The sequence below is a fragment of the Simochromis diagramma genome, unplaced genomic scaffold (genome assembly GCF_900408965.1).
Source record: "Simochromis diagramma unplaced genomic scaffold, fSimDia1.1 OVJJ01000536.1, whole genome shotgun sequence".
Taxonomy (NCBI): domain Eukaryota; kingdom Metazoa; phylum Chordata; class Actinopteri; order Cichliformes; family Cichlidae; genus Simochromis; species Simochromis diagramma.
Genome location: NW_024387029.1, coordinates 422,184 through 448,973, shown reverse-complemented (window position 1 = coordinate 448,973; position 26,790 = coordinate 422,184). Strand labels below are relative to the sequence as shown.

At 42.3% G+C, this 26,790-nt stretch overlaps 1 protein-coding gene across 6 annotated transcripts in view; it reads right to left on the bottom strand.

Annotated features, from left to right (window-relative positions):
• Positions 1–26,790, bottom strand: part of col11a2 (collagen, type XI, alpha 2) — a 39,581-nt gene that overhangs the window by 11,103 nt on the left and 1,688 nt on the right. The window contains exons 2-27 of one of the 6 annotated variants that reach the window (XM_040041177.1): positions 17,035–17,196; positions 14,986–15,196; positions 14,623–14,785; positions 14,356–14,478; positions 10,033–10,896; positions 8,676–8,795; positions 7,176–7,391; positions 6,256–6,309; positions 5,391–5,432; positions 5,239–5,301; positions 5,018–5,092; positions 4,607–4,693; positions 4,225–4,281; positions 4,069–4,122; positions 3,870–3,923; positions 3,573–3,626; positions 3,218–3,271; positions 3,060–3,113; positions 2,908–2,952; positions 2,357–2,410; positions 1,633–1,677; positions 1,396–1,449; positions 1,185–1,229; positions 368–421; positions 226–270; positions 14–67 (exon numbers count right to left, since the gene is read on the bottom strand). In XM_040041177.1, the coding sequence (XP_039897111.1) occupies positions 14–67; positions 226–270; positions 368–421; positions 1,185–1,229; positions 1,396–1,449; positions 1,633–1,677; positions 2,357–2,410; positions 2,908–2,952; positions 3,060–3,113; positions 3,218–3,271; positions 3,573–3,626; positions 3,870–3,923; positions 4,069–4,122; positions 4,225–4,281; positions 4,607–4,693; positions 5,018–5,092; positions 5,239–5,301; positions 5,391–5,432; positions 6,256–6,309; positions 7,176–7,391; positions 8,676–8,795; positions 10,033–10,896; positions 14,356–14,478; positions 14,623–14,785; positions 14,986–15,196; positions 17,035–17,196 (2,903 nt within the window). Of the gene's footprint in view, positions 1–13; positions 68–225; positions 271–367; positions 422–1,184; positions 1,230–1,395; positions 1,450–1,632; positions 1,678–2,356; positions 2,411–2,907; positions 2,953–3,059; positions 3,114–3,217; positions 3,272–3,572; positions 3,627–3,869; positions 3,924–4,068; positions 4,123–4,224; positions 4,282–4,606; positions 4,694–5,017; positions 5,093–5,238; positions 5,302–5,390; positions 5,433–6,255; positions 6,310–7,175; positions 7,392–8,675; positions 8,796–10,032; positions 10,900–14,355; positions 14,479–14,622; positions 14,786–14,985; positions 15,197–17,034; positions 17,197–26,790 lie in introns of all 6 variants that reach the window. The other 5 variants (XM_040041176.1, XM_040041180.1, XM_040041179.1 and 2 more) reach the window with 5 other exon arrangements.

The following is a 26,790-nucleotide window of genomic DNA, read 5'->3' as shown; positions in this document are numbered from 1 at the left end:
GAAGCGCAGTGACCTTGACGCCCCGAGGACCAGGATAGCCGATAGCTCCCTGAGGACCGTTAGGACCCTGCAGACCAAAGAAAGCAGGTTTACAGCACAACACACACACTGTGGTAACTACGACCACAAGGACAAACCTAACAGAGGTTACAGGTCTCCTGTTAGGATGGATAATAATAGTAATATAAATGAAGTAATATAAAGTGATGGAGTTATGGCACCCACATGGTTTCCTTTGGTGCCAGGAGGCCCCTCCTTTCCTGGGTGACCCTGTGACATGAAAACAGAGAGTTTAAGGCTTAGAAACGACATCACCCAGCTTTAGGTGGTTCAACTTAATAAACGATATAAAGAAAGACAAACATACAGGAGGCCCATCAGCTCCAGGCATTCCTGGGAGACCTGGTTTTCCTGTGGGACCCTGGAGAAGGACACAAAGTGTATATAAGGTCAATAAATGCTCCTTATTTGAAACGCCTCATATCTGAATGAAGCGCGCTTTTCTGCTTCGTCGCTGACGAGCACGACAGACTCACATGGTTGAAGTGTGAGTGACAGAAAAATGCACTGATACAGAGAACGAGTGTTATTCTATGAGACTCAGAGTGCTGATTCCACTGCTCGGTGGGGAAAGTGTTGATGCATAATTTCACTTTAGTTTCAGAGATATTCATGCTGTCACTGTCACAGCTGCAGAGTCTGTGGGTCACCGAGCTGTAAGTGGTTGTCGGGTTATATGAGAGTGACTGCAGTCTTCATGCAGGCAGCTGTGTGCTGTACTGCATGTGCATGAGGTAAACCCTGCACTTCATATCAAACTTAATTTAGAAGATTCATTTTTAAGTGGAATAGCATAAGATCATCATCTCTGACAATAACCATCATATTTTCACCTTTGTGAGATGTGTGAATTTGATTGGTTACTATAATTCTTAAGCATCCAATAGACTCCTGCTGTAACAGGTGTTTAAAGATCTCTTCCTGACAACAGCACATCCGACTCTCTTTGTTTACTTTCTCGGTGTCGTCACTGCAGTATTTAAATGTCAGAGTTGGAGAATAGAGTTGAATAATGTAATGAATTAATAATATTCCAACTGTTTATTGTTGAATACTTGTTTAGAGCCAACTTTCATTATGTAACTGTACTTTAAATAGAGTATGATGAATATCTAAGGTCTTACTTTCTCTCCTGGGGGTCCGATGGCCCCCTGAGGTCCCGGCATTCCCTGCAAAAAAACCCCAAAACACAGTGTGACCTTTAATCAGTTTATGTAATTATTACAATTTGAGCATTAATCTTTCTTTTTATCTTTGTGTGCATGTTCCTGCATAGCTATTCCCATACATTATCACGTGTCAGGTACGTGATAATGACCAGGTGTTCTCTCTCACCTGAGTTCCTGGGGTTCCCTGCTGGCCTGGAGGTCCTGGCTCACCTTGGGGACCCTGAGAGACAGAAACAGAAGAGGAGAGAATAACGATCAGCGCAGGACAAAGTGAAGGGCAGAGGAGGAAGAGAGAATCTGTCAGAAACTAGCTAAAAGAAAAATTTTGTGTTAACATTCTGAGTTCTGATCTTACATGTTCAAATACACACGATAACAGGATAACATGGAAACTGTTACTGACCAAGCTTCCTTTGGAACCGTGGGGTCCATCGTTTCCTCGAACACCCTGAGAGAAGATCGAGAGGAAGAAATTAAAAACGATTCCCCATAAATGTCTAAATGTCAGCTTCTACTCAAAGCATCCAGGGAACAGGAACTGAAAACATCATCTCTGGTGCTTTGCTCAGCATCACTCATAGAAAACGAAACATCTTGATGTTGATGCAGGTTTGTCTTTGTGGGTATCTTCCTATTTAAAGTGCAGTCGGCTAATTTTACACAAGTCTTTGGAAAAAAGTGCACAAAGTATTTGTCTGAAAGTGCTGGTTTGTACTTAAACATGTTATAAAATTTCAAAACAAATGTGAGAGTGTAAGGTAATAAAAAGTGTTCACTGTGTTTAACATTACATATTTAAAATCTGTAAGAAAAATACAAGGAACAAAAACACTGATGTTCCTGCTTCTGTCATATTAAACTGATGGAGTAAAATTTCCTTAAAGCTAAAACTTTACTTTAGCAGAACAAGCAGAAAGTTTAAATATATCATGCATTCATTTTTTTACATGTTGGTATGTTTTGAGGAGGCTGTGGTAACATCACACGTTCATTTTTAGATTTGGGATGAAACCAGGTTACTGGCTGTTGGTTCAGGTGGTGCTGTGGGTGCTCAGTGGTCAGAGTGGGGTAAAACAATGCAGCCAAAATAACAGCAGAAGGCTGGGCGTGAAATCGCTTCTACTCACAGGAGGTCCGGGGATTCCTGGAGGACCTTTGGGTCCAAGCAAACCACGAGGTCCCTGCAAACACACAAGGACACACAGGCGTCATGCAAACCAAGATCATTCACTCACACATACTACTGTTTTTAATAGAAATGAAAGGAAAAACATAAAGAAAGAGAACTTATAAATATATAAAGTATAAATACAGAATGAGCTATTTAAAGAGGTAATCTGCATTCTCCTTCTTTATCAAATCTAAAAGTCTGACCCACAACTAGCTGGATAAAAAACACAACTCCTTATTTCAGTGATTCTAAAAGCACGCTGGCTCCTCCTCCATCTTTGTGTTACTGCACTACATTATTAATTACAGTAAAGATCCCTAAAATATCATAAAGGTGTGATGATTATGAAACAACAGGTGCAAATGTGACCTTGTTATGTGAGATATAAAAACAGAGGCATGTACTTTGGGAGACCATTTAAAACACAGACAATAAAAGCACGAGTAGAATATAAATAGAAAATAGTGGGAGGTGTAGAATCAGCTGGGCTGTGACTGAAACACTCACTGGTTCACCTGGGAGACCCCGAGGTCCAACTTCTCCATCATCTCCCTGCAAACACAGAAGAAGAAGCACGTTATGGATGAAAAGATGCTGATCAGCAGTGACACAATATCTGGATGTAATATTAATATTATAATATCTGCAGATCTACGTACCCGCTCTCCGTCCTCTCCTGGGCCCCCTGGTGGTCCCAGTGGTCCAGAGTCACCCTAATAAAATATAAGGATGAAGCAGTTGTAAATAAATGATTCTCCAGCGGTAATAAAGATTATAACTGAAAAACAATCGTTGTTTTTGAGATTGTTGGACGTACCCTGTGTCCTTTATCACCAGGCAGCCCAGGAAGACCATCGAAACCACGGTCGCCCTGTGAAAGACACAGACATAAACATTACTATTATCTCACTGTGGAAAGTAGAAATGCATCAGAAACGATCTCAATACAATAACAATGAGTCAGCACACAGCTGAGGCCTCAGGATCCATGAGAAAGACTTTGATACAGCTGAATAATCAGGGAGAACAAACTGACTGTGTCGAGGTTTTGGCACCAAAATGACACCGGTATTTAAATTTTAATATCAATTCTTACTGGACCAATAAAAAAGCTACGGAGACAGGGTGGAGGCTTCAGGCTGGTGGTGTTTAAATAAAGGCAGTGAGGGTACCTTAGCTCCAGGCTCTCCTGGCATTCCTCTGGCACCATCAGCTCCAGCACGGCCCTGCGAGGAGCAGAGGAAGAACATGTTTAGGTGAACCTACGTTTAAAGACAGCTTAAAGAGGATCACAGGTGAGCGTCTGGATGGACAAAAACTGGCTTTTAGAGGTTTTAAAACTTTAAAACTGGTGACAGCCTGAACTGCAGGCCTGAAACGACACCCACTCTCATAAAACGTAAAAAATAAAATCTACAACGACAAGTGATACACACATCTTAATAAAAATGTCAGCTGTTCATACTCACTCTTCTTCCTGCTTTTCCTGGAGGGCCCATCATACCGTGGGGTCCCCTTGGACCCTGAAAATAAACCAGAGGCCCGTCAGAAGTGTCAGTTATAACTGTGATCTCACAGACATGGGGTGAAAAGGTTCACTTAAAACACAATACAGGAGTAACAATAATAAAGTCATTAATAATTTTACACACAGCTGTTGTTATTTACCTGAGGACCGGGGTCTCCAAGCTCTCCCTTCAAACCAGTACTTCCTGGATTTCCCTGAAAGAGACTCAATCGTCTCAGTCCCATTTTATTGATGACGATGTCATATACACTTAGAGAACAGACCGATTATTATGATCCAAATGAAAGGTAGCATACCAGGGGTCCAGGGCGTCCGGTGAATCCCATTGGTCCAGGAGGCCCCTTCAGAGCCATCTACAGAAAACACGACAGCTGCTTATAGCAGTGATTCAGGAAGAAACTCTGTTTGCATATTTATGTTCCCTGGATAAGATCATCGTCTTAACGTTCACAGAATACATCATCTCTGTTCTGTGTTCTCTTACTGACCACATTAAAGTCTTATTTTGATTCTGAGTTTTCATAACATAAATAGAAAAACGAAATAATTAACAAAGTGCAGTTTTTAATGAAATATTGGAGACAATGTCTTTCACAAAAGGTGACAATACCAGGGCGAAACAAAGCATCAGTAATCCAGTCATAGATAGAAAAGCTGAAATAAAAACTCATATCTGACCCTGGCTTGGGATAAGATGGCTGCAGCCTGAGCCTCCTGTGCAGAAACGACCGGCCCTTTGTCTCCTCCACTCTGCCCGAAGCGGAACTGCAAACACAGAACAAACATTCAGACTCAGACTTGATCTGTGACAGTGACGCGGGAATTACTCTAACATTTGAATAAACAAACAACTCAACATCTGAGAGCATTCCTATAGACTGTAGCTGTGTTCAATGAGGAAAACCCGAAATAATCCAACTTTGAAAGACCCAAATCTCAGTGCTTATAAAAAACCAACACCGACAATAAAAAGTTAAAACACATTCAGATCTGGTTTAAACAAAACATTTGCCCAAATATGACTCATATTTATAGCTATTCTGATAGTTTCCATAATCAGTAAAGGCTGAAAGGTTAAAGGTGACTTACAGGCAGCATGAGTGAAGTTCCAGGAGGTCCAGGAACCCCATCAGCTCCAGGAAGACCAGGCCTACCAGGAGTGCCCTGCAGGATATCAGAGGGGCAACGGTGAGTTGGCCAGTATAAGAATTTAAAAACATAATCAATTCAGCTCCTTTTGTATAGCACATGTGTAACACACAGATTCAGATGCATGCCTACAAACCTTCAGATAAAGGAAAAATACTCACCCTCTCTCCGGGGTCACCGACAGAACCAGGAGGTCCAGAAGATCCAGGGGGTCCAGTGGGACCCTGCCAGACAAAAATTAAGAGTTCAAATATTTGTCGACAGAAAGTGAGGATTTATTTTTTTAGGATGGAGAAAAATAATATTAACTTACAGAAGGTCCCTCATGTCCTGGAGGTCCTTCAATCAGCATCCCCTGCAAAATCCAAAATAAAGTAAAAAGACAGACAAAGCCTCAGACGTCCTCTTAATGTCTACTCCATTAATCCTCTAATGAGCAACACTTCAGAACGTTTCTTAACTGGCCTCACAAGCTACAGCGCCACAAATATCTTTGTAAAGGTAAATGTGTATAACTACAAGGTTAACTGGCCACTTTGTTAGGTACACAGGTCCAGCTGCTTGTTAACACAAACATCTAATCAGTGGTCTGAAAAAGAGAAAATATCCAGCGAGCGCAGTTCTCTGGGAGAAAATGCCTCAATGATGTCAGAAGTCAGAGGATAAGGACTGCTTCAAACTGACAGCAGGCACAGAAAACTCAATTAATCACCAGTTACAACCAAAGCATCACTGAATGCAAACTGTGTTGAACCCTGAACAGATGAGCAGACCAGGCTGTGCTCCTGTGAGCTCAGAACAGGAAACTACAATCAAAACTGGACAACTGGAAAAATGTTGCCTGGTCTGATGACCACGGCCACCAGACCTCAGTCCAACAGAGCACAGAGGATGTGCATTACAGATGTGCAAATCTGCAGCAGCTGTGTGACGCTATCATCACCAGAGTCTCTGAGGAATGTTTCCAGCACCTTGCTGAATCTAAAGAATTAAGGACGTCCAAACTGACTGTAACAAGCAGCTCCTAACAAAATAATTGGTGAGTGTATTTCTTGTATTACTGTGAAAAACAGGATAGTAATGGGAAGGTTGCCAGTGCAATTCCCTGTAGCTTCTGGTAAAACACCCCCCCCCCCTCCCAAAACACCCGGTCAGGTAAAACTGTTGAATTGACTCACAGGCTCCAAGACAGCAGGCTCGCCTTTCTCTCCTTTCTGGCCTCTAACAGCAGCCTGAGGAAAACACACATGCAGTCAATAACAAGTACACACACACACACACACACGACACAGAAAAAGTATGCACAAAGTCACTGAAAGCAGATTTCAGTGTTTTGACTGCATGCACATACACATGTGTCAAACATTATCGTACTAGAGTTGATAAAAGAGTAAAATAAAATGAAAACCTGCTCTGCTTGGATTAAAGTGTAACTTTGTATCCAAATACCATTGATTCAGCAGCTCTCCAAACTGTTGGTCCATGACTTACAGACGTATTTATGCACAGATACAGAATCCTCTGAGCTGGGCACCAAAATACAAAGACATATACTCAAAACGACATTCAGGGCGAAAGATCACCTCTGAATGCCTCTTTATGGAGCATATGTGACAGTATAAGTTACTGTAAGGCTCAATACACACACTATAAAATCAAACCCATTTCAACCACTGCTGTGATAACTTTGCCTTGAAATGCATTCGCTGTCCGTTTCTCTGTGACTGACTGAGTTTGCAGGCTATAAAACGGAGACTGTGAACAAATTTTACATGAATGTCGACCACTCTGAATTCACAGTTTGGTGAATGATGGTTGATGCATCCAGTCTGGATAGCTGAGCTTTCTAAACTCCATGTTTGAGGATCATCTCTGTGCCAGTTCTCAAAGCAATGTTCAGTGTTTGAATTCAAATTAGCAAATTAGCAACCAAAACATCAGTAGCTGAATTAATGTAAGGCTTAATGTAAGATAATCTCTCTCTGCAGTGCAAACTCAAACAAGTCACGTGACGGGACACTGAATGCAATTTCACGATACTTTGTAGAGCTGGTTGAAATGTTTTTTGTGTTTTTGCCTCTGAAGCAAAGCGACTTACGCCTCCCTCGTCTGTCACAGCGGACAGGGCGGGGCCAATGTTGCCATCAACCTCTGCAGTCTCTGGTGATGGTTCATTGTAGTCTCTGTAGTTATAGTCGTACTCCTTAAGGCCCACGTCCCCAGTCTCATACTCCTCAGTGAAGAGCTCTTCTCCAGTACCGCCCGCCTTGGCGGCGTCTACCTCTTCTCCCACCAGTGCTGGCTCCACCTGAGGCTGCGACGAGTTTATCGTAGCCACAGCGGGATGGATGGAGGGGCACGAGAGAATGATTCAAGCAAAGGAAAAGAAAAGGTGCAGAAAGGACGAGGAGAATAGTCAAAGAGAGGGGGAGAGGTGTGCAGGACGGGGAAATGTTCAGGGTGGAATTGAAATGAAGAATGAGAGGAAAGCAGCGGTGGAAGAGGAGCATACAGAAAAAAGTGAGTCTTACCTTTTATAAATAAACAGTCACAGAGGGAGAGAACACAAACAGACATCTGGCAGACCGTACAGGCGATCAGGTTTATCCTGGAAACCCTAAATCTTCCATTAATCATTTGAAGTTTAGTTTATTCTGGAATAATTTCACCAAAGCTTTTTAACATCAGTCCTCGTGATGACCGGTGATCAAATACGTTCTCACAAATGTAAAAGTTTGAGAAGTAAAAACACTTTTAATGGTGATGTTTGCATCGTACGTGCACACACAGAACTGATGTTAAACACTTTGTGAAGACGAGCTGCTACGCAAAGCAAAAACTATGTTATTTCTTCTTTTTTACTTACCATGTAAGTTTAATAACAAACAAGAATCCAGTGAATTTACTGCACAGTTTTCTAATATAAAAAAAATCCACATTGCATTAACATATCTGACACACCCTCCCTGATAATTATGAATAATGTCGGTATTTGGTTTCTAAATCATATCCTGATAAAAAACGCAGCAAAAATAGAAACTGGAAAACAAAACAAAATCAAAAATGTGATGAATTTGCAAATCATCTAATTCTTTAGTACAGTTAGATTGTCTCTCAAACAAGAATGCATTTAATTCATCTCTTTTTTGCTGTGGTTCAAAGCACATATCAAATATTCTCATGTGGATCCTGTTTTCACAAGATTCTTGTTCTTATGTCGAGATAACGACAATGATGGATCTCGAGATGAGAATAAAACTCTTGCTGTTAGGAAAAACGGGAACCACGTAAAAATATCCGATGGTACACTCGGATGATTGCGGTGCATTCTGTCTTGAAAGAGGTTTTTCTTATGTCTTGTCACGTGACATCGATGCCAACAAAACAGTGATGAGTGGTTAGAAAAGTAAACGGAGAAACAAAGAGCTTAAACTACTTTGTTACACTACAAAGACTGGGCTCACCACCACACAGGAATCACATCCTCCTCTCCCTCAGAGGTTTTATTAAAACACTCGTATGTGAAGTTTAAGCTGTTCTGTGGACTCTAGCTTGACCTGATGTGTGTTTCTGATAAAGTGTGTCATCTTCTTTTTACCTGTACAGCGTTTTCTTCTTGTCCAACCACCTCACCCTCTGGCTCTGTGAAGGTCTCCTCATAGTAATAATCAGTCTCTGTAGGGGTGTGGCCAGCCTCAGAATATTCAGTGTCTACATCCTAATTGATCAAGTGGACAGGAAGTGGGGGAGCAGGGAGGAAGTAAGCAAATTCGATTGAGAGAGTGTGGTTAGTTCAAAGTCTTCTGGTTCATAATGAGTTAAAAGAAGAAATGAGACATGAAACTGTGGTTGGCAAAGGCAAAGAGCTTTTTAGCTGCAACTCACATCTTTAAAGTTTAAAGAACCGTTTTTGAAAAGAAATTTCAGGTCGTTTCAGAATCTCAGTGACTATAAATGTTGCCTCATGCAAGATTTAGAGAGTCATTGAGATAACTGTAGTGAGATTTCTTTTCGTTTCTTCGCTGAACCATTTTTGCTTTTTAAAGCTCACAAGCCAAGACTTCAGAAAGGGTGAAATATGCTCGTATTGGTGGTAGAACTGAGAGCTTCTAGCCATCCCATCAGGTGAAAACATCATAACATGATGCTCTGGGATGAACTAGTTTCACCTCAGGATGAGACAACAGTGAAAAATCCCCATTAAACAGCCTCACAGAACACGATTCAGTGAAGTCAATCACTGCTTTCCACAGCATGCACTTCATGGAACATTTACTGAAATTCTGATTTTAAGCAAAGCATGATGGAAAGTTCTGTGAAGCTGCTTTACTCACATGAGATACAAAATATGACAGCAGACAGGGAGACGGAGATCAGGGAGAAAACACAGGTACGCAAAAAACAACCAAAACATAGAGAGGACAGAGTGACAGGGAGGTCTGATGTGTTGCAAGTGTGTAAAATATGATAGTATGTGTTGCATTTATGCGCCATAGCAATCCATGCTCATTCATTAGACCCGTATGTTAAAGGTTTCCCCGGAAAGAAAGAAACAGAGGGCTGGAGTGCGTTTATGTTCTGACATCCAGTTTCAGCAGCTTGAAGGTAGGAGTGAAGTAAAGAACAGTGAAACCGTTCGATTAGCCATGCTTCACTTTGCACCGCTGTACCATATCATATGTGGAAGCTGGCGTGATCATGGAGATCATATGATATATGAACAGACAGCTTGGTATGAACCAGCTTCCATTCTGAAGGCCAGATTTTGCATCATCGAGGATTTGCATCAAAATTACTGAAAGTTCAAAGAATTCAAAAAAGAAAGCAGGAAAAAAAGAGGTTTCATAAAACTTTTGCTGCAGATCCTGGATGATGGAAAGATCTAGAAAAGAGATTGGAAAGATGGGACATACGACCCGGGCTGTTCCAACCCAAACATCGGCCTCCTGCTGTACCTGCTGATAACGGTTGGTAACTTTCTTCGGTGGGACTCCAGTTCCGCTCAGCGCTGTGTTGCCAAACGGTGGGAAAGGTTTGTGCGATTTTATATCCGGCACTTTGTTGACTCTTGTGGGTCTGGGTGGAGTCGGTCGGACTGGGGCAGATGTTGCCACTGACTTCGTCGGGGGGGAATCCCTGACGAAGTTATTCCCCCGTTTGCTCACCGGGGGGACTTTGGTCACAGCTTTAACGTCTTTGACGTCTGCCTTGCTTTGGGTTTTTACTTTTGGAGCTTTGGTGGCTGCAGATTTTGTAGGTCCTGGTTTTGATGCTTTGGTGGGTTTAGGTGCCTTGGTTGCTTTGACCACAGTTGTTTGAATTTTTGTTGTAGTCTTGTGGTTGCCATTAGCCTTAGCCCCACCATTGCTGTTACCTTTTGCTTTAACATCAGTGGCCGTTTTGCCGTTTCCATTGGCTTTCTTCTCTGTTGTGGCTTTTCCATTGCTGCTAGCCTTCGAGGTAACAGGAGCTTTCTTCTCAGATACAACCTTACCATTGCCATTTCCATTTACTTTGACCTGAGGTGTTGGTTTGGCTCCAGTTGTAGCTTTTGCATTACCATTTGCTTTCTTCACAGCGCCAGTTTTGCCATTGCTATTCTTCGCTGGGGCAGCTGTGGGCTTAGATTTGGTTGGTTTGATTTTAGACAGGAGGACGTCTGCTGCAGTGGGCTTTGCTTTGGAGGACTTGGAAGCTTTGGTGGGCATAGGCGGCTTGACGACGAGTTTATATGATCCAGACTTGACGGGCTTAGCTGGAGTGGGCTTGGATTTTACAAGTGTGGGTTTAGCAGGTGCTGTTTTTTCAGTGACTGCCTTCTTCTAATAGCCGTGATTATTGTTTGGTTGAGATGTTATTTTGTATGTAAACGTGAATATGGACAAAGACAATGAAAGAGAGTAGAAGATGACAAAGATACACGGAGATGGGGAGGGGGATGAAAAGCACAAACAAGGGATGACAGAAGGAGAGAGAAAGACAAGAACGCATGTTTTGAGAAACAGTGACATAAAGATGGCTAAGGCTCGGATGATTTACTGAGACTGTACAGGCATTACTGGATACAGCACAGAAGTACACTGACACCACTTAAGCATTAAAAATGGAATTTACACCAAGATGGCCAAACAATATGAAATATTTCATGTCTATGAACCAATTTATTTGAGTTTGTTTTTGCTGATCTCTCCAATAATGCCATTCCCAATACTAAATAACAAAGCAGCATCTTTGTGCTAATAAGAACTGAGGCTGTGGTTTGGCAGAGGCACTGAGAGCGTGATGGGGCAGGTAAAGCTGGCTGCAAAACACTCACACATACACACACAGGCACACACAAACATACATAACGCTGATACCAAACCTGCTGTGTTGTGATTAATGCACCAAGCAAACTGTAAGAGAAGGTTGCTGCAGTTTAGTCATGCAAAAGAAGTCGCAGGGACGGCGGTCTGGCATGCAAATGCGTGTTAGTCACATAAAACCACAAAGTGTAAAGTTGTGTAGATCAATGACTCTAACCACCATGCTGCTACAATAAAATACATGCAAATCAAAACTGTATTCACAAACAATCGCCTACAAAAATACGTTATGAAGAGAAAACAGAGGACTATACCCTCCTCACAAAGGTCAGGGGAACAACCATGAATGCATTTACTAACACAATCACGTGCACTGACATTCTCGTATTTACACAGACGTTGATGTAGAAACTTTTGGTGCAGAAGCACAGTAGGTGCATGCGGTAACATCCTCCCAGACAATGAAGTAATCATGCAAAACAGTAACAGGACATCAAAGACTGTGTGTGTCATTAAACCCCATGTAGTGAGCGATCACAGGAAAGCTTCTGTAAGTGTAATAAGCTGATTACCCAATGTATGACAAACCACACCTAGTATCTGGTAACATGACAAACATGAAATCCACTGCATCTGTAATCTAACATGTAATCACTGTAATCCAAGAATTTTAAATATCTTAACGCTCTCTTAAAGTCCAGTTTATATGATTATGAAATCATATAAATATCAACTTTATCTCACAGCAATTCATTCAAAAATCTCCCTTTGAAGGTGTTTGACATCATTTGTAACCTAAATAAAACAACACAGCTGCACCCTCACTGCCCCAGTGCCCCCACCTGGCCACATGTGAACACACAACATATATGACAACATGTAAATGACAAAAATAATCCTGTGTGATGGGGATGGAGGTAATCACATGTCTGCATTAACGGGAGAAGCTGGTGTAATAAAACAAAAAGGGGGTGTGGAGTAATGAGCGCAGAGCGAGAGAGGCAAAAATAAAACAAATAATTTATCGTGTAAGAAAATCTAGATTACATCCCAGCACTTGTAAACCTAATAATACAGGATGGATTATGAGCCAGTTATGGTTTAAATGCCTCTCTCTCTCCCTCTCATTCTCCCTCCCTTCCACAAACCCTGCTCGTGTTTTCCTTCACTCTCGCTCCCTCTTTACCTGTTGGTTGGGGGCCCCAGGTTGGGGAGAGGGGGTCGCGGAGGAGGAGGCAATGCCTGTTGTTTCCTCATAATAATAGGGGTATTCATGGTCATCCTGCTCCTCATCAAAGTACTGAGACAGATGGAAGGAACGCGAAAGCAAGAGGAAGAACGCATGAAGAGGAGTTTAGATTTCCACGGGGAGGTTGAGAGAGGTTTTAGAGGCCATGTAGGGATAAATGAAGGTTAAGATGAAGAGTATGTGATGCAGCGTTGGGGACAGGGGGAATAAACAACAGTAGGAGACAGAAAACAGGATGATGAGAAAACACAAATCTTTGACTTTTTTCCCACTCATCAGAATCTGTGTCAAAAAGTGTTTAAATATGTCGGTACACAAGAATCTGGACGAATGAGAAAACAGCAAAAACAAAGCAATAGTGGAAGCCAATGAATAAAATCACAGAGATTTCTATTCATCCAAAAAAGAAAAAGTCATCTCAACAGCATCAACATGACAGGGTTTGGGAGTGTCAGAGCTCTGAAGTGACCGATAATTTATCCTGATTTAACATCAGACAAACTTCTAAAACAAAGTCTGTGTACTTTGGATGGATGCAGACGATGCAGTCACTGCCAGCTCACAGATATCAGTTTGTTTTACAGTGAAATTAATGAATGTAAGCTTGCAAAGCCTAGAGTACTTAATGTAACGTGCACGACCAGTCTCAGTAAGTAAAGAGGCTCCACCTTAAGCCATCGTGATGCCAAATTCTTATACTTGAAAACCAATCAGAATTTAACACAATTCTATGTTCTAACAGGTCCTTTTCTTTCAACTCATTATATATAAAAAATGTCAAAAGACACTGATGTTTGCTTGTATCATCCTCATTCCCCTACCTTTCTGTGTTCCACTGCTCTAAGAAGTCAACAGCATAAAATCATAAAAGTGTAAAAAATGTAAAATCACAGCTCTGGGATGGGACGATGACAACGCCTCTGCTTTACGTCACCGAATGGGAGACACAGACTGTGGCGGTGAGGAGGAAAGCGGATGGAAACAAACTGTTGCTGATGACGAGGATGCGAGAGAAAGACAGGAAGGGGGAGCAGCACTTTGATGACATCAACAGATGACCCAAACTGAACCCGAGGACTTCATTTTCAGACGAACTTTAGTAGATTTAGTTTGACAGCTAGACTTTTTAGAATCTTAAAAACTTTTTCCAGAAGGTTTTTTTTCTGATCTCAAGATGTTTTCAATATGTTGTGTTGTAACATAAATAAAAACAATAAATAGTTAATAATCCTAATGATAGAACTTTAACAATGGCATAGGCACTGGAACTGATGGATATAACAGAGATATATTTGCACTACTTTGCACTTAAGGCGGATGTTGCACAAGGATCAGCGATATTCACTGACTGCTTAAAGTTTATTGTAAGCATTCAGCAGGCTGGTCAGTTTTCGCTCCTGTTCCTGCTTTTTATCTTTCAATAGCTACAAAATACATTTTTTATTTAAATTATTCGGATTCGGTGAAAAGTTTTCTTTCTACAGGAAGTGTCACAGAAATCCAAAACAAAGTCCGAGATTCTGTTTGGGCATCTTTTACCGGAGCTACAGACGAGCCCTCAGTTTTGTGAATGAGCTGTAACCTCCTCAAGGACTTTATATTTACTTTGTGTTAACAAAGCACCACGAATGCGACTCTAACAAAGGTTACTGTGGGAAGATTTTTTGATATTAAATGACTAATGAATTGATGTCTGTTTCTGGACTTGTTGTGGTGTTACTCACGTATGTGTTGGGGTCCTGAGCTTGGGTTTTGGGCAGAGGGGAGTCACAGTCAGGGCTGTAGTGTTCACAGAAGTCATAGGCAGCTTGAGGGTTGGAGGCAATCATCAGCTGCTGGATGTCTCCCTGTGGAGGAAAAATCAAACACATAATTAGAACTTGTTTCTGCGTTTCTGTGACCAAAACACGAACAAATGTGTGATTTTCCTGCTGAAACTTTGTTGCCACCCAGTCAGTAACATCACAGTTTATCTTGATCGAGCTCCTCACCTGGAACACCTCCTCGTCCAGCAGGCGGGCTCCAAACACTGTGATGCCATTGGTGTCAACCACTGCCTTGTTGCCCCTGGGCAAAGGGCGGGTCATCTTCTTCTTGCAGTCCAGCAGCAGTGTCACGTTCTTCTTGGAAACAGAGAAAGCAACGCGATGCCACCTACAGACGAGGAGGAGGAACCACAGGCAATTCAATGAGCAACGTGAGAACAGCCCTAAATAAACAGCCATCAGCAACCCCACAAAAAATAATATTGAGTTTCCACACAGCCAGCAAACACTGGTCCCATTCACACCTACACCAGTACAATCATGTCATTTCAACTGGTCACAAACTGGTTGTTGTTGCTGGTTACTGACTTGCCATCAGCCAGGTTGACGCCTTTGAAGAGTGGGTAGTCCTCGGGAGCTGGCTTGCCGCTCTGGTCCTCATACAGGAAAACAGGTGAACGTCCCAGTTCGATACCCAGCTGCTGGACGCCCTGCTCGCTGTAGATGGAGAGGAGGAAGGCCTGGAGGCCAGCCTGGGCTTTAACCAGAGCCATGACGGAGAAATTCTCCGGGAAACGACCTGAGGATGAGAGCGAGGGAAGTATTAACCATATTTGTAGATGAGGAAAGATGACAAGAGCGAAGCAGGTGTGCAGACTGGAAAGAAACATAGAGGCAGAAAGTGGTAGAAATGTGAAAATAACACTAATGAAGAGCTTTAATTTATTAAATACACATGTCAGCATGAAGTGGTTACATAATGTCACGCTCTGATCCCATGTGGAGCTGGCATAGATGGTGTATCACATAATGACAGCTGGAGAAAGAAGGCTGAACATCAGCGTTGACTTTTGAGGATTTATTCACAGCCACATAAGTGCTACCGTCTCCTTTCTGCCCTCACCCCGGGGTGTCAGGCAGCTTCTAAAGTTAATTTGTTGTGGGTCTTCCACATACTTTAACTCTGCTCCTGCACTGAAAACACATAATTATACTTAATATCCACGAGCATCACGCAGAGGGCTCAGCTGCTCCACGCAGCTCAGTGCAAACAGATACCAACCAGTAAGGATAATTACAGGTTTCCTGTCTGGAATTCATGATAAATATTAAATGCAAAGCCGTTTTTACACTGTGAGGTGGGACAGGTTTAAATAATACTACCTTAAATGTTAAAATCCTTTCCCCCAAACAATCTGAATCATTAAAATAAGATAAGATCTGCTATATGGCGGTAATACTGTGCAATATTGATACAGCTAGCAAAGATAATTATTACAACAGAAGCTGTTCTGACCTAACATTGGGTAAAATATGCAAAACTTCACGACATGGATGAATTACTTTCTACACGATCAGATTTATGGCACATTTATGAACAAAAGAAAAATACTTTTTTTCTGTCTGCATGCAGACTGGGTTTGTTTCTTTGGATGGCATTTATAAAGAATTACAACAAACAAACAGTCTATTCACAACTTTTAACTCTGTGCCTAAAACGTTTTTACACATATAATTATAATGTTCATACTTTAAAAGATTCCTTAAATGCCTCACAATAAAAGCTGTTGTTCTGCAGGACTGTGCAAAAATCTCCCTTCACTTCTGTAGATGTTGCCAAAGAGACATATTTGTTCAGTTTCTAGTCTCGAGTAAAAGTTCTGCACGATTTCAGGAAGTCGTGCTTTTTATCTCCTTTTCTGTCCTTGTATCTAAACATTTTCACTTTTCAGTTGAAAAACATAACAGAGTTTGACTTAAAATTTTTGTACCAACAAGAGCTGCTTTCTAAAAATATATCACTGCATGATGTGAACCTTGATGTGAAAAAATAGGAAAGTAACCGGTCAAAAGAAAACTATCTGCAGCAGTGAAGCATTCCTGGGCAGAATAAACCCAGAACTCAACATTATCGAAGCAGCGTGGATGCACTTTAATGGAGAACAGCATCCAAAGGAGAGCTCTGAATGTCCTAAAGACTTCTTAAATTAAGAGTTCAGACTGTGTTGAAGAATAATGATAGTCACATCAAATATTCAAGCTGTTTTTGTGTCATATATTCATACATACTATGCATGTAGGTTTGCACATTTAATAAATTGTTGCACCCATTTTGCATTTTTTAAAACCGTGTAAACCGAATCGATGACATATCAGGTGTATTCACCTGTGAACAGCTGAACTCTGCAGCTTTACTTTAATCATCTTGAGAAAAGTGTGAGAGAATACCTCTGATAATGTCATTACCTTTTATTCTTACATCATATTATAGAAGTCAGTCACCTCAGTAAGTAAAGTAAAACAACAACAACAAACAATTAGGTTGTGTATAAGGTTAAAAACAATCCTTGAGGCTCTTTACAAACCAGTCAGCCCAAAGACTCTTACACTTTGACGCCCAGCCAGGTGGAGGCCTACCTGAGAAGAGCTGCTTGGTGGGTGCGGAGATCTGGGCCTTCTTGGTGATGCGGAAAGCATGATCGGGGCTGCTGGAGCGACGGGATGTGCAGAAGCCAGGGACCTTCTTCACACCCTCAGGTAGAGAGGGAACCTGCAGAGCCCGTAACACATCGACCGGGTCTAATGACAAAGAAACAAGCAAAGAAAACAGTCATTACGGTTATTTTTAAGACGTGACGTTCACTAAGTAAACAAGTAAAATCTTAAGGCTGATGGTTTAGTTGCTAGAAATACTGCAAAATGACTCTAAATCAGCACCTTACACACAGTCATTATTAACACAAACTGGTCTGTGGAGCTTTCAGAACAATGGAAACTAAAGAGATAAAATCTGAATTACAGCTTTTTCTGCACAAAGTACTTAACTCTTTTTCTTGAGTGAGAAAAAACAGCCTCACACCTTGAACGATTACTCCACAGCAGACCTAAATATTGTAAGTTCAGCTGTTTCCTCTAATAGCTTTCTGGAAGGCTGTCCATCCTGTAAGCTGTATAGAAATAACTGAAAAGACCTTTTTAATATTGCCAAATATTTTACAAAAAAGGGCAGTTTTATTTTTCATTGCAGTCATTCTTTGCAATTTTCCCCAGAGAATCAAAAAGGTCGATCTCAAATGTTCTCGAATCACTAATGTGATATAGGATCAGGTCCAGCAGATGCCCACAATGGCCGCCACTGTACATTTAGGTTTAATGTAAGAAAGGAGGCCCTGTGTCAGAGCGAGCGGGCGGCGGTCCAAGCCACATATATGAAGCAGTGCAGGGCAGGTACAGGAAAGCTCAGTTTAATGCAGAGCGCGGACAGTGGCGTCTATTCTGCTCGCGCTTATCGAGCAGCTGAAACAAGCGGCTGTTGACGTGATCGCGCTGAGTCAAACGAAGATTTGTCTGACACCACACAATCATTTCACAGTCCCCCCCTGACACGTACACGCAGGAATGCACGCGCTCGCTCGACAAATATTCAACACATACCTGAACATCGTACAATCACACACACACAGCCTCACATCCCGTCTCCACATCGGAGGTCAGTCAGTCTGTTTCTGCGGCTGACTTTCTCACATTGCTCAAAGGCACTGTGTCATTGAGGAACCTCTGGGGTTCAGGGTGTGATTCCCTTTATGGTCAGTTTTAACAAACAGAACTGTAACAGCAGAAGCAGAAGTGCTGCTCCCTGTACATCAGGAATATTTCTGCTTAAAACCAGAATCTTTGAAGTATTGATTTTATTATTGGCATGTTTTAAGGCTGGTTGGTGTTGAATCCCAAAAAGGCTGCTTGTTGGCAGCATCAGGGAGACGTTATACTGTCACTGTAGCAGGTTCAGAAGTTTTTTATTGTATACAAATGTACATGATTCTCATTTAAAGACTTAAAAACATAACAGTGAAGTTTGTTTCCTATGAAATGCTCAGAGCTGCTGGGAACTCTGCTCTCCACTTAGATAGAATAATAAATACACATGGCACAAGTGCTGCCAAGGCGTGAAAACAACTGGCCTGCATAAAAAACCCAGTGAAGTCTAATTATAAAGCATATCTCACTGAGGTTTTAAAGTGAGGCAGTTACATCCTCCCTCAGTGTTGGCGAGCCTCTCTGTGTTTGAGCTTACTTTACTGTTAACAACCAATTAAACTCATTTACAGCCAGCCCTGCTGTGGCACCTCTCATAATAAACTCACAGCATCACTGACACATTTCTCTGGTACAAAAAAATGACAGAAAAAAAAATACTTTTTTGAGATGTATCATCTTCTATATGACAAGTTTCTTTTACTTTTTTCACCCTGCAGCCACATTAATAAACCGTCATTTCCACGTACTTCAAATAACGTCCTATTTATAGACAACCTGTAATTATTCCACCCTCAGCATGTTTAAAAAGCACAGTGGACCATATAACAGCAGGGCACTCACTCAGGGCCACTGTTACCACTGTGGACATCACAGCCAAACATGTGAACAGCAGAGAAGTGAAAAATCACCGCACAGTGTGAGACACGTGTTTCCTAAACTAACGATCAGGCACAAAGTTCATCAGACTTCCGAAGACAGAATCAGGAGTAAAGTTTCACATTCAAAGTGTGAACGAGAGAGTCAGAAAAAAGAAACAGTTTGACTACGTCAGCATCATAAATGACTTTAAGTTGGCCCAGATCCTCAGTGTCACCTGTCTGCTGCTGTCAAACATAAAGACCCACAGTCGGCTCGTACTGTGACACATAAATCAGCCATTTATGAGGTTTACACTGTGGTTTCCTCAAATCACACTCGTCCCATCAGAGGTGCGTATGTTTAGGTGACACCCAGTTTATCAGGGGCACAGTTTATTAGATCGTGCCCACAAACTGTAATATTTATTCAGACAAAGCAAACGGTGCATTAATATTGGCTCCTCAACCACAGCCCATTAACATCACTCTGCACCACAGAGAGAGTGAAGGAGGAAGAGAGGAAGGGAAGATGTACAGTTTAGGGAATATAAGGAAAAGGTAAAGTGAGAACGGTGCTTGAAGTTAGTGAAAGTGGAAACATGAGACAGGTTAAAACAGAAAACAGAAATGAAGAAAAGTCCGTCAATAATATAAAAAAATGCTAGCCTTTTCTAATTTTTCATTTCCAGACATAGGTGTCTCGACGGCACTAGAGGTAAAGAACAAACCGGAGAAAACTAGGCTCCATACTTTCCCTGACTTTCAATGGAGTTTCCTTAATTCAAAAACTTTCCAGGACCTGGAGGATGCTGATCTGTTTATCTGCATAACTTTGAAGCCTTTTGCAGATCTTTGCAGCAAAAAGACAGAGAAGAGGTTCAGGCAAAAGTGGTGTGTGTGTGTGTGTGTGACAGCAGACAGCTTGGTTCTGTGATGGCAGGATACTGGATCGGATTGCACCCCGAGCTCCCCCAGTACGCCCAGTACAATGTGCCGCTCTGTTCCCGACTCCCTGTCCAGCTCACATTTGCAGACGGGGCCCTTCCTGCCTAAAGGACCACAATCAGGACAAAAACGCACCCACAAAAATAACACGCTGGGCCACAGAGCTACACACAGAGAAAAGTGCACCTATACGTGAGACGAGGAGTGGCAAAAATGAAATTAGACAAGGTAAGAAAACAGACGGCCGAGGGGCACAAGCTCTCCTTCTTCCCTTCTCTCTCCTTCCTCTTCCCAGTTCCTTGCTCGTTCGTACCATAAGCGCTAACAGATGGCTGCAGCCTTTTGATGTAAATGTGGGCTAATTACTCTGCTGTCATTAAGACAGGAAACAGGGCTCCCAGCCACCTGAGAGCACATTACAGTAGCCTGTACAGGTATACCTACTGACAGCCTGAACATTTAGAGAACATCGATCTATCTATCTATCTATCTATCTATCTATCTATCTAGAACACAGCAAGTGTAAACACTGAAAACATCTATTAAGTGAAACTGAAAACTGCCACAATATATTTTATAAAGATTATCAGACTCGGTCTGTGTGTTTTATCCTTAAACCATCGAGTCTGGAATAATGGTTTGCTGTTCAGTGTATAATGAGCCTGGAGCATGGAGTAGATGTATTTTTGAACAGGTGCCCCACGACTGAAACAATCCTGTCCCTGTTACACTGGGAGCCACCCAGTTACACACAAACCACAACTGACCAAACACGCAGACCACAAGCTTCTTCCACTGTGATAGGAAACACATGTGATACTCAGGGTGGCGGTCACACTGTAAAATGACTCCTGCAGCTAAAACTGCAATAAGCTCCTGCATGGTTTCAACTGCTGCAATTCCCCAGAGTCACCACTAGATGGAGCCGAAAGAGACTTAACTAACTGTGACATGAGCACAGTCAGGCCTGTTGAAGTCCCACATGCCACACCAGCACACATATGTGTTTACATGTACACACTCAGTGCAAACAGACACACTCACAGGAGTGTGAGATAAACTGCTAACAGGAGTCGGTACACTCTGCTAACGAGCAGCTTCATTGACTTAACAGAAAACACAAAGCAGCTGGACACGCAGATTAAACTCTGTATGCACATAACGTCAGAAAGAGGATTACTGGGGAGGAAAGCATGCGCAGAGAAGGAATAAAGCTCATTGTGTTCCTCATAAAGAGCACGAGACCTTGAAAAAACCCCAAAAAATATTAAACACGTAGGAAGAAGCGACTCGTAGTGACACGCGTCCGATCCATCCACTCATTCTGTACAAGTGCTACTTGGATTAGAGTTTATCGTGACGTACAACGACTCAAAGGACGTTCTGGATACGTTTAAAAAGTTTAAAACATCAAAATAAAGAATAAAAGAAATAAAGACAAAATTATGGGTGATAGACTTTGGATAAATATCACAGTAGCTTTGTTTGTTGAAACTGGCTTACCAGGTGACTGAGTTCACTTGCTTCCCTCTCCACTGCTTTGTGCCTAAGATTATTTGTGTGTGTGCCTGTGTGTGTGTGCCTGTGTGTGTGTGTGTGTGTGTGTGTGTGTGTGTGTGTGTGTGTGTGTGTGTGTGCCTGTGTGTGTGTGCCTGTGTGTGTGTGCCTGTGTGTGTGCATGCCCTTTGTATTTCTGGTACAGCTGTGCCAAATACCAGACACACACTCCAGCTGACACTATGACCTCTCACCTCTCACCTTTACACAACTACAACATTGTCAGACACAAAGAGCAAGAAAAGTGCTATATTGTTATATTAACACACAAACACACGCACACACACACACAGACACACATGTACACAGATAAGCACTTTAGAGTCACTCATATAAGAAAATTCTTTAAAAAATTAAAACTACTTTCAAAAACTGTCTCATAAAATTTGTTCTGTGATCACCAGCTGTGTCTCCATCCAGCCTGCTGACCACAGAGGCTTGCAGCTCAGGCTCCAGGTTATAATTTCCAACGTGCTGCTCTATAGTTATGATTTATTTATAATGCCTGTGTATACAGACAGAAAATCCATTATGAGAAGTTGTAGAAGGGAGTTATTTGAATTGACATGATTTATTTGGTGTAAGCCGAGGCTTTGATTAGTCAGTGTGTGGCTGTTTGCAACATAAATGTTACACCATGTGACACAATCTGTAACTGAAAGACAGAAAACCAAAGCAGGACTCGCCTTTGTACCACAGTCAGTAAATCCTCCCTGAAAACCTGAAGGAGGCCAAAAAAAGAAGAAACTGAACAGACTGAACTGTTCTGCTGTCAGCAGCTAACACTGGAGGTAACACACATGGATTAAGAATATCATAATTCAATAAGAACAATTAATTCCCTTAAAACATACAAGTTATTGCCATTCATCCTACTCTGATCCAGAAAGCAAGTCGAGTTTGTGAAGTTTGAAGTAGAAGATGATGATATTATTTTTAATATGAGTATCTGCCACTGTACCAGTACATATATGAAAGAAAATAAGAAAAACCTTTGTTGTTACGCCCCTCTGCAGCCCCTGATCTCCTCAATGTGTTCAGCTGGTAATAATTGGCCACACCTACTCAGGTGTGGATAAAAGCATACCTGAGGGAAGCTTCCCGGGAGCTCACTGGTCTTTGTTCTGGTGGCACCAGCCAGTTCAGCCAGCCTGCTGTGCCATTTCAAGATAAAACCTCTTCTCACTAACACTCTGGTATTCGTCTCCTTTTTTTATTTTGCAGCTTTGGAGCCGGGTCGTAACATTTGTACTAAACTTGGTCTTATTTTAAAGGGCGTCTCTTTTGCTTTCTTTGCTCATCCTGTAATCTCCGATGGGCCTTTAAAGTCAGCGCTCAGTGAGTGTTAACTGTACTGTAAGTCCGATCATTCCTTTGAGAAAACAAACAAAGCATCTCTTTGTCTTTATACTTAAGCTCATATGCTTTGTTTTCAGCTTTTAATACCTGCCTCTAAGTTTAGAGTATCTGCACTAATGAATCACAGTCTCCGTGTGGTTTATAAGTAACTGCAGGGCAGTGCCAACATTTACTGTACGGCAGCTCCCCGTGTGCCATTATGTGGTCTGTGCCAGTCTGCGTGTGCGTCCCCGATGCTGCCAACGTGTATCATGCAGAGTCGTGTGTGGTTTCAAAGCTGCAGGCCGCAGTCTCAGTTTGGATCTGAGGGTGGCTACTGACACCACAAGGCCTACCCGGGACCAGAAGGCCCCGGAGCAGGAGGCAGTCACGAGTGAGTCCCTGTAACTTACTATCACACAGAGCAGACAGAGAGAAAAGGCACAAATTAGACACCAGTCTTAAGACCGTTGGTGCCCCTGTGCTGAATGAGAGGCCTTCACAGCTGAGCTCTGGATGTTCTTCACAAGTCCGAACAGTGCACATCACAATCTACACTTTTAACTGAAAAGCACTCGTTACACTGAACACTTTTATAACAGAGAAAGAAAAATGAGCATCAGTGCCAGTTTATGTGGGTTCACATAATTCTCTCCTTATAAAAGCTGTTTGTAGACTCCACACATATAAACTGGGTCATTTCACAGAGAGACCTTCTGAAAACTGCTACTGCACATTACCCACAATCTATATTTTACCATTTAAATGCTGTAAACTAACACAGATCTGAAATTATCCACAGTAGAGATAATATATTTACCATAAATCAAACACTTTAAGTAAGAATGAACCAGACAAAGAGGCGATAAGAAAGAGAGGAATGGGAGCAGTAAGCAGTTGGAAATCCCCTAACAAACACACACACACACACACACACACACACACACACACACACACACACACACACACACACACTCATCATGTATTCTGTGGCAACAATTTAGCTGCAGGAACACATGTGAGGCGGCGGCGGGTAAACACCACTTCAGGGGGAATGCGTGAGAACTTTGACTCGTTGTGAAGTTGTGTTGAGATTCTTACTTATGCAGGAAGATTATTCCTTCAGGATTGCAACACTTAAAGCATTCAACCCTCAGAACTCCAAGAAAGAAGGGGATAAAGTCTGAAGACACCTCTGTAAATCTGAAAACACCGACTCTGAATACTAGAAATTCTGTCGTTATTATAGAATTAACTCTGACTTTCCCTGTTTTCCACACAATACACGCTGGGATAAACTCCATAAATGCCACTCCACCTGTGAGCTCAATAAAGACAAACAGATTTAGAGGCAGGATTAAGTGGGACAGCTGGTGGTTACTGCACTAAGAAAATGTAAAGCCCCAAAAACCTTCAAAGTGCTTTTCTGTCATCGTTCATGCTTCAGGGTAGCATTTTCCAGTGAAGTCTAAAAACATTACTGGTTAAAACCACAATTTAAAACTATTTTCAAATGCATAGACAGCATTGATGTCTGGAAAAAAGATGTACATTAACATTACATGTAAAATCACACAGCTGCTCTCCATACCCTCCCACATCAACTTCCTTGAAGCAGCAAAATAACAGTGACTAGGAATAGCATCCTATACAGACAGCCTGTCATTATAAAGTTGGCACGCTCTCACGTCGTTCTTGCACATCTTCTGCTCAAACAGAATGTCTCCCAAGAACGACTATCCCCACGCACAAACCGCTAAATCATCACCTATAAAACTGTGGAAACGAGACCAACTATCTTCAGCTCGCTCCAGTCTGCAGCGCTAATGTGGTTTTGTCTGAGAAAGGATTTCACAAGTTTACAGTCTGAGGGAATGTCGTGGGTTAGAAATGAGGCCTGAGAGTGTTTCAGCATATCTCAGCTTTGACGTACGCATGCTTTAATCTTGTCTAGACTGAGAGAGTAGGTCAGCGTGTCACACATTTTGTTCCAATACTGGATTCAATAACGCATCAATCCAAGAGTGAGGACAACCTGTGGAGGCTCGAATCCAGGAAACACAGGAAGTGTTAAAGATGAAAAGGAAACCGTGCATGTGTAGGCTGCGCTGTGATATCTGTGTCAGTGTTCAGCTTCCACTTTGTTAATAGTTTTTGAACTGCTGGCTATTAGATGTCATTCTGACAGGCATTAAGAACATGGGCTGTGTTTGCCCTGAACTGTGCATTTCAGGCAACCTGCTCTCACGTCGTGTTCTACCACCAAAGACACTTTACATTACATATGGTTAGGTTTAGATTTAAGCACTGGTGGAGATTTATTCATCCCAAAAGTAGACATGGAATGAGAGGGCGCATGAGAACTGCCTGCAAGGCTCAACTTAGGGCACAAGTCAGCTGAAAGTTTTACAAAGTCTCTGAGAAAAAACTAAACCAGATATTGTAACTGCAAGTTTCTCCCCACTGTGGTTAGACAGAGCTCGTTATCTCATTTTTAAAGTGATGGCTGTTGGATGTAAAATGTAGATATTTGATGGGGGAAGGGTCCTGATGTCCAAGTGTAAAAACTCTGAGAAAAAATGGAAAAGTGTGCAAAAAAAGTACAACAGAGGAAAGAGGATAGATGTGTCACATCAGGGGCCCAGGGGAACATGATGACAGGGCAGGGGAAAACCAAGGGCACGGGGTTAATGCTGCTAAACTGAGTCACGTGCGGCTGAAATACCACACACTTCCATTCAATCACAAGAATGAGCTGTCAGGCTCCTGCTCCACCGCCACATATAGTGGCTCTATTCACTGGCAGTGAGGGAAGGAGAGAGAGCAGAGTATGTTATGTTTAGCCTGAGCGAGACAGACTGCCCTTTGAGGAGCGGTCGCCTTTGAAATGGGGTTGAGGAACATCCATGTCAAGAAAATATTGGCCTCTGAATTTCTGCTTCTTTGAACAAAACTCTGCTTTCATGTGTTTCTGGGCGTGTTGCTCTCTGGGTGATGGCGACGTCTTCATTCTCTCAGGACACATCTGAGAGCAAACATCTGGGATTCAGACCATCTTCACCCCTCTGAATCTGCATTTCACCGCCGCAGTGTGGCGCTGTTACAGTTTGCTCTGACATCTGCTGCTGAGCCACACCACGCACACAGAAACGCGCAACAGTCCGTGCACGGGGCCAGTGCGAGCAGGAACCCCCACACGCGCACGTAGCACAGACCTGAGAGGTCGCGTGAGTGTTTTACTTGCGTCACGCTGACATTATCACAGAGCAGGTGATTATAAAACTTTTTTCCTACCAGCAAACGAAACCCTGTGATTTGGTGTATAAGCGCTCACAGCCTACCCGGGCTGCTGCACACAGAGGCACATTCATGCAGATGAGGCATACGTTTCCACACCCTGAGCTGGACACAAACAGCCATAGCTTGCAGACGCACATACGCAAACACAAGTGCACAAAGCGCGCACACACGCGCAGATACTGCTCGCTTTCAATTCCGAACCCCGACGACCGAGCTGCTCCGCCGCATAACAACCTATTCATGAAAAGCAAAAATGTCTCAAGGCTCCCGCCTCCAAAATACACACGGGACACGGCTGGAAGGTGCAATCGCCTCTCGCAATCTGAAATTGGAAACGCGGCCAAAGAATACAGTGGAGGAGGCGATTATACCACAGAAGCCCCCGCGGTCCGTAAACTGCTGCAACTGTGCCAACAGCCAACCTGTTAACGTCCAAAGCAACAACTGCTTCAAATTATAAAAGTTCATGAAAACGCAAATAGAAAGTGAAAAACTATTTTTTTTTATTATTATGAAAATAGTTGCATTTTGCGCTAAAACAGCTTTTTTGTGCCTCGCTTAAAAAAAAAGAGAGTTTATTTTCAGGTAAAACTAAAAAGCACCAAATGCACGATTTTTGTCTGAACTAATCCAGACT